Source organism: Trichomonas vaginalis, chromosome IV (genome assembly GCF_026262505.1).
Source record: "Trichomonas vaginalis G3 chromosome IV, whole genome shotgun sequence".
Taxonomy (NCBI): Eukaryota; Parabasalia; order Trichomonadida; family Trichomonadidae; genus Trichomonas; species Trichomonas vaginalis.
In genome coordinates this window covers 31,090,834-31,106,266 of record NC_067206.1, presented here as the reverse complement: position 1 = coordinate 31,106,266, position 15,433 = coordinate 31,090,834, and the positions used below count along the sequence as shown (strand labels likewise).

Genomic DNA, 15,433 nt, shown 5'->3' with positions numbered 1-15,433 from the left:
TTTTAGAATATTTTCTCCTAATCTTTATTAATCTGATATATTAAGATGAAATATTGCAGTAGCTGCATAGCATTCAATGATTAGTTTGATCTCAAGCATTAAAAAGTCCATGATACCTGGAGATTTACTTATTGTTATCAAAAATTATAATGTTTATTTTTTTCCTACATCTTTTGAGAAATTTGATTTATTTATCACCCACATCTGACAAAATTAACCTTTTTTGAACAGATCATTTTTATGAATTTTTTATTTTGCCTAATTTTCATTAAAATTCTATTAGTTATTCCCGTTGCGTTTGCAGGATATGGTATTGCCCGAGCATGTATAAAGGCAAAATATGGTAAAGGAATGGAAATTTTTGAATCTAATATTGTAACTCTTGGAAATCAACTGCAAAAGATATATTTAGAAGGTAAAAACAAGTCCAATCCTGTTATGATAATGCTTCATGGTGGCCCATTAATGCCATTTGTCTATTGTAGTGCTTATAGAGGATTATACGAAGATTTAAGAAGCAATTATACATTAATTTGGTGGGATGAATACGGATCTGGCAAAAACTATGTAGATCATTCACTTTTAGATAATTTTACAGTTGATGACTGGGTAACAATGACAATTGATTTATATAATTGGACTATTCAGAAGTTTCCTAACTGTAAGATTGTTATAAATGGATATTCTTTCGGTACTTTCCTTGCTACACGTGCATTTAGACTAATATCTAAAGATCCAAATCATAAGATCTCTGGTGTTATTAATATGGGGCCAATTCTTAATATGAAGAACGCTTCCCTTCGATATGAAAATACATTGATGCCTGTAATATCTCAAGATAAGAAAGAGAAAATTGAAGAATTAAGAAATGGTTCTTATATCAAATACCAAAACTATTTAGAAGCACTTGCTGAAAAGTACCTGAATTGTCAGATATATAATAAGAAAGACGCTCATAACTCGATGATGAAAATATGGATTTCAAGATTACTGTTTTCTCCTGACTATACGCTAACAGATACTATTCACTACATTACAGTCAAGTTGCACTCTGATAACTACTACAATGTAATGTGGGAATCTTTCGGAAATCTCGATATGACAGAAGATTATAAGAGTTTGACCGTTCCAACACTATTTTTGCAGGGATCAGAAGAACTCTATGTCTCTAAAGAGCAACTTGATCCATTGCTTGCTGGCAAACAGAACATTTTCTATCATACTTTAGAAAAATCCGCACATTGCCCCACAACTGAAGCTTGGAACCAAATAACCAAGCTTGTTTGTGAATTCAAGCAAAATATATAGATTTGTCATTTGTTTTCTGTCGATTATAAAAATATTTCTATCAAATTCTATGAATATTTGTTCGAAATAAGGATACAGACTCGCTCTTTACAAACATGTTTGAAATCGAATGCATGAATCATAAATTAATGTAGCCCACTATGCTGTACAAAAATTTTATGTAAGGTATTCAAAAGCTTTCTATGAAAGATTTTAATGAAACTTATGCTTCATATCATGATTATTCAATTTACCGATTTTCGTTCGTTTCTGACAAATTTGAGGATTTGAATTATTTTAAATTTGGTTTGTGAAATCTTGATTAATATGCATATTAATGCAATTGATCTGATTCCTGATTTGTAAACTTATCAAAATAACTGGATAAATTTTTTATGGTAATAATCGGAGGTTTTGGGATTCAAACCGGAAAACAAAACCTTCGACGACTCCATGAACATCAATCAAGTGGATGGTTTTATTTAAACGCTTTATTTGTCATGTCTCTCGATAGATATAAAGAATTTCATTCAAAATATCCAAAAATCTTTAATCGACAACATAGAATATCCAACCAAGCGTATTTAAGCTATCTTTCAAATGATGAATACCAGAAATTTTCGTATTATGGCGAATTTGAAATAGAACCTTACACTTTGAAAGGCTTTAAATCATACAATTACTCAGATAATGGCAAATACATAGTTAGAGCATCAGATTACTGGCCTTACCCATCTCAATGCACTAAACAAAATTCAGAATTATACCTTTGCAAGAATGTTGATCATCAAACAATAGATCAAATATATTCAGATGAACATGTATTACTCGTGGAACCTTCTTCATCAATTAAATTACAATCTCGTTTTGCAGTTGGTTCATCTCAATCAGCTACGAACGTAATGTCGTACGAAGGTATTAAACTGCGTACGGCTCGATCAATCTCAATGATGGGCCTAGATGGAACAGGACAGATAGTTACAGTTTTAGATAACGGAGTAAACTTTGATCATTCCTTCTTTTCAGATTCGTCCGTTGAAATCACAGGCCCCGGTACATATCCAACACACAGGAAAATCATTAAATACGAGAACTGGACAGAAACCCCTGTAGATCTGAATCATACTCACGGAACATTCGTTTCTGGTCTAATTGCGGGCCGATCGGAAGATCCATTAGCCATGAATTCATTATACGAAGGTGCCGCCTACAACGCTAAGCTCCATATCATAGAAGTTGACGATTCAAATTATTCATGGGTTGATTTCAACAAAGTTGTCGAATCTATGGATGATATTGGCTCCAAAATATCCTCAAACAACTGGCATTACGGCGAGCGATCCATTATTAAGACCCAGTTAATGGATGAAGTTGCTTTTAAGAACAAAGACAAAATTTTCATTTTTCCAACAGGAAACCAACCAAGCGACGGAGTTTACAATGTTTACAGTCCTTCTGACTCCAAGAACGTCCTTACAATACAAGGTATCAGTAGAACTATCGCCAGACTTGCAGAAGAAGACACAGGACCATATGAATTTAGTAATGAATCATTTTCATTCCAAGTAGACAAATTTTCAAATGAAACAACTTTCTTCCAGAAGAAATCCCAATTGATTGACTACAGAGACTTGGAAGTATCAACAGAAGATAAAGAGAATGTTATATTTTACACTGAAACATGTCTTACAGAGAAGGCAAAAGCAAAAGTTGTTGTTTATAGATCAGATTTATCCGAAAACTGCTCAAAAACTGGTCAAAACTTTATCGTGACGATAGGAAATGATATGGTCACTTCACTTTTGACAGGTAACAGATTTACTGTTCGATATCCAATTAGTTATAACTGGGGACTCCAACAATATGATGTATTGAGAGGTCCTGGATACAACGGTATTTCTAAACCAGATTTGACATGTTTCGGTTATGATTCAAGAAGTGCAAATGCTAATTCACAAAAAGGTGACACTTCTTATGATTCTCTTATCCAACTTCCAGGTGTTTCTGCCAGTTCCAGCATTGGTAGTGGATTGGCAGCCATGGCCAGACAGTTTTTCACCAGTGGAAAGTACCCAGGAATCACAGATCCAAGTGGAACATTGATGAGGGCCATGTTGATAAATGGCGGAAGAGTTTACGGAAACGGTTTCGATCCTAGTTTTGGACATGGCATATTGATATTGGGAGAAGCATTAGGATATGGAGATTCAAATGATTCTGGTAAAAAAGATGGAACAAGATTCATCGACAAAAGAAAAGTTCTTCCTAATCAACACATCACTTACAACATCACAACAAAATATCCGAAAACGTTTAGAGCAACAATCGCTTATTCTGATCCACCTCGTGACCTTGCAAATTCAGCTCTTTTAACTGCTGATTTGAATTTGTATGTGCAATTAGAAGATGGATCAATTATTCCAGGAAATGGCTTGAGTTCTGGATCACAACAAGCAACAACTGAAAAAGTTTTCGTTGGAAATATTTCTGCACAAACTTTACAAGTTCACGTTTTTTCAAATGATTTCTTAACAGAAGAAGATGAAGAAATTGAATACTCTTTGGCGGTTGCCGGCGGTTTTGAACTTGAAGACCAAGAAGTTGAATTAAAAGAAGTAGAAAGTCAGTGTATAAATAACTGTTCAAGCAGAGGTGTCTGTGAAACAGGTGGTGTTTGTAAATGCCATCCAAATTATACAGGAGATTATTGTCAAGTAGAAGTTCCTTCATTTACTGAAGGTGCTCAATATCCTGTTGAAAGTCGAAGGATGTTTTGGACAAGATTTGAAGTCCCTCCTCATAATGATTTCATTTTTAAGTTGCAAAGATTACCTGATAATTTATATTGTTATTTAACTGATGAATCTCCAATGAATTACCAGAAATCATTTAGAAAAATCTATTCATCGTATAATGGTAATTTAAATGATATCGTGACAACAGATAGGATAAAAGTACAGTCAAATAATGTAACAACAATGTACGTTGGCTGTTCAACACTTAGACCTGGTGAATTTAATGGTTTAGAATATCAATATTTTCATAAATATAAAGTTCTTCAATTCGTAGAATTTATATATGTCCCGACACCAAATCCAACACCAAACATGACTCCAACACCTCAACCAACTACTCCTGTAATGACTGCTCATTTAACTCCTTACCAAACAGCAGAAACAACTCCTGATTTAACACCATTTTCAACAGTTCATGAAACAATTGTTCAAACACAAAAAGAAACTGCTTTTGAAACCCCTTATTTATCTCCATTTATGACAGTTGATTCAACACCATTTGGTACTCCTTACTATACGTTTTTCCAGACAATTGATAAGACAACGCCACCAAATACTCCGTCAATGACAACTCCTCTTCCTTCGAATTCTCCTGCGAGAACAATTTACATCGGAGCAGGAGGAAAAACAGATTCTGTTGATTCTTCTAGATCTGGATCAACTAAGAAGAAAACTGGTGTTTATATAGGTGTTGTCTTTGGTGTTTTGGCTGTAATTGTATTGGCTGTTTTATTGGTTGTTTGGTACTTCAAATGGAGAGATCGGAGCAGCAGCGATGACTCTAATATTGTTGAAAAAGTTGAAGAAACAAATGTTGATCCAAAGAATTCTTACATGAGTACTATTAATTTCACGTATAATAATAACCAGAGTGATGAAGATGATGAGTTCTTCCTCGGAAATAGCGAAGAAGATGGAGCTGAGGGAGATATCAAAAATATGGCTTGGTTTGTTGATAATTAATTTATTCACGTGTTTTTTTATTGTTTTCTTGTTTTATTATTTTGGTTTGATTTTATTTTTTTTCGGGAATATTTTTGATAAAAAATATTTTTATGATCTTCTCTATTTTTTAAACAATTAATGTAGTGTTTTCTTTTGATAATAGGCAGCGTGATATCATATATGAATCACCATCTGACATTCTACTGTCTCAGGCTTTAAAAATCAGACTTTTTTTGTAAAATTTTAATCCTTTTTTTAAATTAATACGTCAAATTTTTCCAATTAAGTATATAACAGGTATATATAGAAAATCGTACGAAATTAAGTAAATGCGATATGATCACATTTTCATATATCAAAATTTTCATTTTCAGATAATTTTCGCATAGATCCATCTTAGAGAAAGATATATTATCGTAAATATAGCAATTGATTATTGTAAATGTGCATGAGACTTAAAATCAATTTTAATTTTCTGAAGATTAAATCAAGGAAGTATGATAACTGCAATAAGAATAAATTAAATAGGATGATTTAAACTCGATGGACTGAAAAACTCAAAACAAAATCAATTTATACGTTGTTTAGTTCAGCATTTGAGGGAGCACTGAAAAATGCTATTGAAATAAAAATGTTTTATTAACTGATTGAAAGTAGTAAGATATGGTTAGGGCATCAATGTGTCTCGATAAATTTATACACAGAATTTTAAAATTGATATTGTAAAAGAATGGAATTCATTTGTGTTACAATAACTTCGAATTGTAATTAGTAAGTTTGGATTTGAAAGTGCATTCAAATGTTAAAAAGAAATAAATACGTCATAATGATGTTGTAATTAGAAGAAATCGAAAATAAAAATCAAATACGCATATTTCTGGATTGAGAAGCAAAAAGTTTTTTAGAAAAGGAGAATTGCTCCGCATGCTTCTTTTTGATGTCGGGAAAGAATAAAATGCATAGGTGCATTGAAAATAATATTCAAATATCAAATAAAGAAAAAATTGAGAAGACGTAAAGCAGACAAATTTTCGCTCACAAAAATATATTTTGTCTATGAGTTACTCAGTGCATGACAAACAGCAGAACAAACACAAGCGGACGACAAGCCAGAGCGTGCGCGACTACGAGCAAATGCGTCTCCGATGCTCGATGCTCGGCAAGAAGTTCGAAGTTGTTCAAGATTACTTGAAAGGTCTTTTCGGCAGCAACGTGACTGCAATCACGTTATTAAGCAGAGCTAACACGCTCGAGAAGATGACAGGGATACAAGTCGACAGACTTGCTCGAAGGAACAGACAAGCTCTTTTCTGTTGGTTCACAGAGAACTGGGAAGTCATACAACCAATCCTCCTTAGCAACACGAGCGCTTACCAGAAGGCGCACATGGCAGCTAAAAGCGAGAGCGAAGCGATGTTCGACATTGCAAATTTACTCAACTATCATTAGACAAGAGGAAGGAAAAAAAAATTATATTTTTTTTTTCTCATTTTCTCGAACGAAATTACTTCTTGTTTGATAAAGATCAATAAAATGTATGTCTTTAAACTCACTCGCATCTTTTTGAGGAACTATAATTCAGATAAAATCGTAATATTGAAACTATTGAGTTTTGATATTTACTCTCAATATTTGTTTATTCTCAGAATTTTTCTCCTTCAATTTTTTGATCAATGTCAAAAAAACTCAAAGTTATGGGCTTTTTTGATAAACAAGGATCGACAGAACTTTCTACGCATTTGCTGGAGTAATCTATATCAGATCGTATATAATCATCCAAATATTCGCATTGAAAATGAGAACAATTGTCATATTATTTTGCATTCCGAAATTTTTTCAGATCAATTCAATTATTCTAATAATAGTATGTAAATATTAAATAAATCCAACAAAAATAATGGATAAAACTTATCTTTTTTCGAATTTTGAGAGAAATATAATTTATTTTTCTTGTGATTTAGTTAATCATATTTAATTGATCATCATTCATTACATTGCAACTAGTAATTATCCAAAAAAGAAATTTCATAATTTTTTCATCGATTTGAAAGAATAAAATGCCATGATGGATATTAATTATTATATGTGCATGCATATTGTTTATTAGAATTTAATGGATCTAAAATCTGAATTTGAACAATAAAAATCCCCAATATTAGATTATTAAGATTAATTGATATAATTATATTTCCTTCTATATGTTTTAGTGTAAAACGTAAAAGCAAAATGCGAATCCTGATGATTTTTTGTAAAATTATTAAAATAGGGCTAATAATAAGGATATTTCTGCTTTGTTCTTGCATAAAATGTATTCCTATCATAGTCTATTGGGTAAATCCCTAAAATATTAAATAATGAAGCTCGTGCGCGTGACTTCATCCCTCGAAAAAATTGAATGCTCCTATATCTTTTCTCACAATTTCTTTAAATTTGGGGATATTGATTGAAATCATTAATCCTGATTCTCCTCCTTTTCTGGATATGTAAGGCCCAATAAGCCTTATTCTTCATTCTTACCAAGTAAAAGGATTCAATGTTTCGATTCAACTTTTCAATAAAATTTCACAAAATTGAATTATATCAATTTACTTTTGCTAGATTTCATATGAATATTGTTGAGAAACTTGTTTTAAATATAATTATAACGATTGAAATGAATATTTGCGAATTGTGAGCAAGCAGAAAATTTTTCTCACAACTGATATTGAATCTTCACAATTCTCTCTCGTTCGGAATAACATATTATTAATAAAGTTTCGAATTATCTAAATTTCAAGTTTTTTTATTTACAGCGCTTTAATTAATTTTTATCAATATACTTTGATGTTTGAACTGCAGAATTGCTGATATTTCTTCGAGTGGTATTGTTAAATAAAAGTTTTGGTATTTTAAGGAAAAAGAAAACAAAATTCTCTTATAAAAATCGTGCAAATCTTAATATTCTTTAGTAGAATAAATAGATATTTTAGATTAGTATAAATCTATGTTTTAAATTTAAGTTCAGGCATGCTTTGTTGAAAATCAAAGATTGATTGGGTTAATTTTTTAGTAGTTGTAACCCCTTATACAAATTGATGTATACTAGTACAGAATTAAAATATACTGATTGAATTAAATTCTAAAATACCGATAATTTGTTAAATCTAATGTTGATAAGCTTATAATAAATTCTCATAACTAGTGCTCAAATTAATATTATGAAACATTTTTCACATATCACACAGAAAAATGTTTTGACACGATTGTTTTTCAATAGAAAATTGTGTTTTGGATGTTTGCTAAGATCTTTAATGAAAATGTATTAATTAGCTGAAAACTAATTATATTGAAGAGTGATAATTTGATAAATATCATTTTATTTTGTTTTGAAATTGTGAATCATTGAAAAGTATTGAATTAAATCAATTAACGTATTTTTAATGAATCATGTATGATCACTATAGACATTATACCATACTTGTCATTCTTTTTCATCATGGGAAATGTTTTTTTGAAATGGAAAGTTACAAAATTTTAAAGTTTTGTGAAGACATATAAATTTTTCTGAAGCATAATTCAAGTAATAAATTGTTATAGACCGAAAATAGATTTTTTCGGTTTTCTCTTCAAATAATTGAAAGAATGATACTATTATAGGTTTATTATATTATATAGCATATACTCATGCTATAGCCGAAAATTATAAGTTTTGAGAAGATTGAATATAACACAAATAAATTTGAATGTAAGTTAAATTGCTTGTTGTTTTTAATAGCTATTTAATGAGAAATCCAATATTGCAAAATTCAAATTGAATGATTGAAAGAACAGAAAAAGTCATTCTTTTCAATTTCGAATATGTTTCATTGTATTTATAATTATATGGCAAATAAGATATTTAAACTTGATTTTTGAAGGAAAATTCACAAAATTGAATAAATTCAAATAATTTTTATTCAAAAATAAACTAGTTATTTGAGTTTAATACTAATTATCTATTCAAACTACAAAGTTTGTAATTTAAAATATTTTGTGAGATCAGATTGAATTAATTCAAGGTTCTTTTCAATTAATATGAATGACCATATTACGCATTTTCGAACATTATAAACCAAATATATAAAAATGGGAGACGAATGTTAAATTTGCTAGACATGGGGGAGTTGTCTGCAAAGTTTTAGCTCTTATCTCTAACAAAAAATTAATTTTTAAAAAAATGACCGAATACGTTTCACAGCGAGAAAAAAATAAAAGGCAAGATAGAATTTTCTAGACATAAAGAAGTTGTTTACCGAGTTTTAGCTCTTATCTCTAACAAAAAATTAATTTTTAAAAAAATGACCGAATACGTTTCACAGCGAGAAAAAAATAAAACTGTACACTGATTTTCATTTTCATTTCCAGTCACTTTACTTATTATTTTTTCTTTTTTTCATTTTAATTATAAATTATTTCATAATACGTTTATTTACGTTACCATTTTCTTTATTCTTTTGAATTCCATCCTAGACACTTCTAGAATATTTTGATTGTTAACGTACTTCATTAGAATGAATCCTTACAAAGGGTATGTTGATCGAATTTACCTAATTGGTATTTCCAATCAGATTGAAGAAGGTAAAATGACATGGGAAGAAGCTTGCACCCATGTTCCCATCGCCCCAACCCTTCAATCAAATGATTTCAAATATTTAGATGTTTCAAAATCTTTTTTACAAAATCAATTTAGCTTACAGAATATCCCATTGCCTAAAGGCAAGAAAGGTCGTAGGGTCAATCCCTACGACCAAATCAAAGCTCTTGCTGTGATACATGACCACTGGGCCTTTCCCTGTGGTCAAACAAAACAATGGAAACGTTTGAAATTACAACAAATTGATGTATCTTATAGAGAAGTACGCAGATACTTCAAAGAAAATCATTTCACCAAGACGCGATTAGAGCATGCCGGGCTAGAAACAGCAGTAAGATATTGGGTGCTTTCACCCAATCTTATCTGGCACGCAGATGTTCATTATTTTAGGGGTGTTTGTGGCCAGTATATTTATGGCATAATCGACGATTTTAGCCGCAAAGTCCTAGCGTGTATACAAATACCAGATATGCTGGCAGCGACGACAGCGAACGTTGCGGCTTCCGCCTTCATTGAATTTGGCGCCCCTTATTGTTTCTGGACCGACAACGGTTCAGAAAATAGGGGCGCCTTTCAAGATCTACTTGATCTTTGGGGCGTCCAATGGCGGCATACAGACTCTCATTCTCCCTACCAAAATGGGAAGATTGAGAGATTCTGGCCGACATTGGAGCGCTGCCAAAGCATTCAGGCTATTCCTGCCTTTATTTGGGAGTACAATAATAACACACCGCATGAAGATCTCCCAATTAATCCATTCACTGGAACAAATTTCACGCCAAATCAAATGTATCAGCTGAAACCGAAATACACAAATGCAGATACAGAAAGGTTGTGGCAAATATGGGATACAGATACAGGCATGACCGCTGTTGACACATTCACAGCGTAATAATAAACATAATTTTTTAATTTCATTTTTAACAAGTTTTTTTAAATGTATGTAATGAATAATTCATTAGAATATGATAATGCACATTGTAACAGAATAGAACAATCACCAAATTTTTTTTGAAATTAAAAAATAAAAGTAAAAAGTATAAAGTAATCTAACCAAAAAAGATATTTAAAAGAATTTTGGAAAAAACAGAATAAGGATAATGATATTATTTTAGATACACAATCGATGCACTGAAGAATAATCCGGTAAAATGATGATATAAAATTAGATTATTTTACAAGTAGCTAAAAGAATAAAACTATAATATAAAATAAATGAAGTTTAATGAAACAATAAAGGTTAAATAAATAATAAAGATTTTTATTTTATATCAGTATTAAGAAGAAGTAACAGCTGACACTTGGTAGACAACTTCTTTATGTCAAGAAAATTCTATCTTGCCTTTTATTTTTTTCTCGCTGTGAAACGTATTCGGTCATTTTTTTAAAAATTAATTTTTTGTTAGAGATAAGAGCTAAAACTCGGTAAACAACTTCTTTATGTCTAGAAAATTCTATCTTGCCTTTTATTTTTTTCTCGCTGTGAAACGTATTCGGTCATTTTTTTAAAAATTAATTTTTTGTTAGAGATAAGAGCTAAAACTTTGCAGACAACTCCCCCATGTCTAGCAAATTTAACATTCGTCTCCCATTTTTATATATTTGGTTTATAATGTTCGAAAATGCGTAATATGGTCATTCATATTAATTGAAAAGAACCTTGAATTAATTCAATCTGATCTCACAAAATATTTTAAATTACAAACTTTGTAGTTTGAATAGATAATTAGTATTAAACTCAAATAACTAGTTTATTTTTGAATAAAAATTATTTGAATTTATTCAATTTTGTGAATTTTCCTTCAAAAATCAAGTTTAAATATCTTATTTGCCATATAATTATAAATACAATGAAACATATTCGAAATTGAAAAGAATGACTTTTTCTGTTCTTTCAATCATTCAATTTGAATTTTGCAATATTGGATTTCTCATTAAATAGCTATTAAAAACAACAAGCAATTTAACTTACATTCAAATTTATTTGTGTTATATTCAATCTTCTCAAAACTTATAATTTTCGGCTATAGCATGAGTATATGCTATATAATATAATAAACCTATAATAGTATCATTCTTTCAATTATTTGAAGAGAAAACCGAAAAAATCTATTTTCGGTCTATAACAATTCAAGTACTAAATCTCAACTAAAGAGTGAATAGCAAATAAGAATAGAAAGCGTTCATATATAAAAACACAAAGATTGATGTATAATTAATCAGTAAAAAATAAAGTGCAATTTTGATGCATGGAAGGGTAGATGGATAAAAAAGCATTTTAAATGCATTTTAATCAATTTATTATGGCTGCAAGTAAAGAAAAAAACAAATAGAAAAAATAAATGTTGCGATTCATTATCTACGGGGTAGGTATTTAGTATTTCAATCTAATATGATATACAAAAAGCCAGAGCTTGATCAATAAAATTAAAAAAATATCAATAAATATATTGAAAATTTAAACAAAAACAATGAAAAGAAATCAATTTGAATCATTCATTGTATCAACATCATCATATTGAATCAAATAACAGAGTAAATAAATAATTCGGAATAAATATAAAATATTGAAGGAAGCATAGTAAATAAACAATGACAGAATGCTTGATTAAGATATTACATTGATAATGAGTTTAGTTAAGTTAAAATATCCAAAAAAATATAAGGAACAAGAAATTATCGATTGTATGCATGATTAAGAAGTAAATAATATTAAAAAAACAGATATCGAACAAGGCAAAATTGAATTTGAAAAAAGGTTGTAAAACTCTTAACCTTAAAAATTTTTGACCCCCTGGAGGAATCCTGATCGAGCAAGTTTGGAGTCTCCCTCCAGGTGAGGAACATGCAAACGAGAGAAGTGTTTAACACTTCATAAAGTATCTTGTGGATATGGTTAGATATATAGTTCTACTTAATGGAAAGAATTAAATTGTGTTAAAGTAAAAAATGGAGTTATGAACTCATTTCGATATAAGATGCTTCATTATAATATATAGTAAATGTTTTTATTCAAATTAAGCTTAGTTAGATTTTAATTAAAAATTGGCAATTCCGATTCGCTTTTAGTTTGGAGGGTATATGCGTATCCTGAAGCTGGTAAAGTGGTTTGATGGGTTTGCAAATCTGTCTGTACAATTTTTCAAAACGATTTGTAATTTCCGTTTGAATAGATAACTAGTATAGCTTGTAATGTCAGTAAAGTCAGTTTGCCTTAGTAAATGAAAATAAAGTTGATTCAAGTTGATTAATCTTGATTTCGGTGTTAATTGAATCAGGAATTAACAGATTCAGTAATTGTTTTGAATTTTGGAAGATAGGCGCACTAAATTATGGTTTTTAAAAACATTATACTATGTTTTTCTAAAGAGGAAAGCTTTGTTGATAGCAATTCGTAAAATGAGGAAAAAGTACGTTAAACTTTACATGGCAAATTTTGAAAAACTTGTGAAATAAAAATAGCCAATATTGAGTAAATTAAGATCTAATATATAAATAAAGAATATTAAAGTAAGAGAATTTCAAAATTATATAATTCCTATTAAAATCGAATAATTTAGAGTCGATTTACAGGAGCACTCATAAATATGAGCGTGACTAAGAAATTAAAAGTTAAATTTAGTCTGAAATTTTGTATATATTACACAATTAATACAAGATAATAAGTAATTGGCTCATTTATAAGATTAAGTCAAACAGTTTAATGTCATATGTATTTTTATTTTTAAATTTGAGTGGTTAATGAGCTATATTTTTTAATGCTAGCATAAGTATCGAAAAATAATAAATAATTAAATATTCGAAGCATTAGATTTACCATAAAAAGTGATATTGTATAATAATAGGAGCAATCTGATGCAAAGAATAGCTTAAACTCAACAATTAATTTTCCCCAAATTGTGAGGAAATCATCATATACCTAAAATATTTTGAAAAGCTCTGTCTCCAGATAGCTTAATGGATATTGCATGATAAATATAATAAAAAGTACGTAGTTCGAATAATTACATCTTTGTTTTTTTCTTTTTTTCAATTAAATTTGAATATGTTTTATTTTTCAAGAGAAATGAGAGAATTCTTGTCTATTAACGCTGGAGAAGACTCTGCTTCTAATGAGTGCTATAATACATAATGTTGTAGTATGATACTTTCTCACCAGCAATGCAAAATTATATATTTTATTTAAATTATTTTTAATTATTTCAGTTAATTCGATTTTTGCAAAGGTACTTATTAATACCATGATAAATTTGTCCAATTCATATAACAAATATGAACAAGATAAGCATTTTAACACTTGCCAATATTTTTTTCATGTTTTGATAACTCAATATGCAATGCCTGTTAATATCTTAAATATTAAGTTCATTTTTACTTAGAATGAATGTTATCCTGGCAAATTAAGCAAAATTATATTCTAATTATTGGAAATAGAATTTAGTTTTATAGAGATTTATTAATAACATCAAATGCATGCATTCTTTATAATCATGAACCAGTAATAAATATCATCGATAAGCAAATGTTATTCAATATTTATAAGAATCTCATAAATCTTTCTGGAATTTATATAGTTACTTAATAAGTAATAATTTCTCAGCAATACATGTCTCTTATCTCTGATAAAAGATGAATGATAAATATAAAAATGCTTATCCAAAACTTTTATCACAGTTTTGATTTTGCCAAAAGCTTGCACATTGTGTATTAAGCAACTAGTTTTATGAAAAGATATATACAATATCGACCTAGAACTAAAAATCCAATGATTCTAAGTGAAAAAGAAAAAAACTTAGTACCATGGTATTCGAACTACATTCCTTCACTCTACCAGTTTATTCCACTAAGCAAAATCTGACACCTAAACTTTTTTAAACTTTTGGTATATGATTCTTCCCCACCCGGACTTAATTTAGCTAATTTCGAATTCCATAGGGGTTTTACTAATATAAATATACTCTATTGACAAAACCAAAACATATCCTCTATTTCAAATTCGCAAAAATTCTTCTACACCGCTATTTATTTTTAAAATCAACATTTTTTTGAAATTTTTCGAAAATCCAACTTAAAAATGAATGCGTTTTTCAAGATCTCAAAACCCAGCAGACAGATTCGAAAAAAATATCAGTCATTTGTTTTAGAATCATCTAATGACCATATCCCCAAAATTAGAAGCAAATCGGAATTGGGAATCTTAGTTTTACAACCTTTATAGAATGAATGTTTATTGAAAAATGCACAAAGAAAAATTGAATATTTACATTTTTTTGTTGATATTTTTGATAAAACTTAAAATAGCATATATGTGGATGAGTAATTAGAATGAATTAGAATTAATTGAATTTTCTCAAATTTGCGCGTGAAATAAAAATAGGAGTTATTGTTTTTGATGTATTATTCAATATGATTTCACATGGCAAAATCAGTTAATTGTATATGATATATTTTCAAAAGTTAAATAAACTTTTCAAATAGATTATTATAAAATATCTTCAATTAACTACCTAATAAAGTATAATTATGGCATTTTGATAAATCGAGTCTAAATAACGGTTTTAACGATATCTTTTAAAAATATAAGATCAACATCATTTATTAATATTTTTATATTAACTTTTCTAAAAAAATACAAAAAATTGATAACTACTCAAAACAGGAACCGTCTTCGATATTTATAAAATATTGTTGTACTGATAGTATTTATCTAAATTAAATTTAATTATGTAAAATTTCAAAGAAAATCTAACGTACAAAAATGCTATTTTTATTAATTTGCCCTCGATTTTTTAAA

At 29.3% G+C, this 15,433-nt stretch overlaps 4 protein-coding genes across 4 annotated transcripts, besides 7 other annotated features; all 4 read left to right on the top strand.

Annotated features, from left to right (window-relative positions):
* Positions 1-256: 256 nt before the first annotated feature.
* TVAGG3_0200070 (Clan SC, family S33, methylesterase-like serine peptidase) lies at positions 257-1,341 on the top strand (the record flags this gene model as incomplete). Its single annotated transcript, XM_001319691.1, has 1 exon — positions 352-1,308. One exon carries the CDS (start codon positions 352-354, stop codon positions 1,306-1,308), a length of 957 nt encoding a protein of 318 aa, XP_001319726.1.
* A 337-nt stretch (positions 1,342-1,678) lies between these two features.
* TVAGG3_0200060 (proprotein convertase subtilisin/kexin-related family) lies at positions 1,679-5,250 on the top strand (the record flags this gene model as incomplete). Its single annotated transcript, XM_001319692.1, has 1 exon — positions 2,190-5,045. The coding sequence occupies one exon, from the start codon at positions 2,190-2,192 to the stop codon at positions 5,043-5,045; it is 2,856 nt and encodes a 951-aa protein (XP_001319727.1).
* An 815-nt stretch (positions 5,251-6,065) lies between these two features.
* On the top strand, positions 6,066-6,616 carry TVAGG3_0200050 (uncharacterized protein; the record flags this gene model as incomplete). Its single annotated transcript, XM_001319693.1, has 1 exon — positions 6,084-6,476. The coding sequence occupies one exon, from the start codon at positions 6,084-6,086 to the stop codon at positions 6,474-6,476; it is 393 nt and encodes a 130-aa protein (XP_001319728.1).
* A 1,980-nt stretch (positions 6,617-8,596) lies between these two features.
* Positions 8,597-9,380: a mobile genetic element.
* Positions 8,597-9,380: a terminal%2Cinverted (terminal inverted repeat of Banshee-A1 transposon ID:TVAGG3_0200040).
* A 176-nt stretch (positions 9,381-9,556) lies between these two features.
* Positions 9,557-10,531, top strand: TVAGG3_0200030 (ribonuclease H-like family; the record flags this gene model as incomplete). Its single annotated transcript, XM_051226286.1, has 1 exon — positions 9,557-10,531. The coding sequence occupies one exon, from the start codon at positions 9,557-9,559 to the stop codon at positions 10,529-10,531; it is 975 nt and encodes a 324-aa protein (XP_051111272.1).
* Positions 9,557-10,531: a mobile genetic element.
* Positions 10,532-10,792: 261 nt separating this feature from the next.
* Positions 10,793-10,821: a mobile genetic element.
* Positions 10,793-10,821: a terminal%2Cinverted (terminal inverted repeat of ISTv1 transposon ID:TVAGG3_0200010).
* Positions 10,822-10,926: 105 nt separating this feature from the next.
* Positions 10,927-11,765: a mobile genetic element.
* Positions 10,927-11,765: a terminal%2Cinverted (terminal inverted repeat of Banshee-A1 transposon ID:TVAGG3_0200000).
* Positions 11,766-15,433: the final 3,668 nt, after the last annotated feature.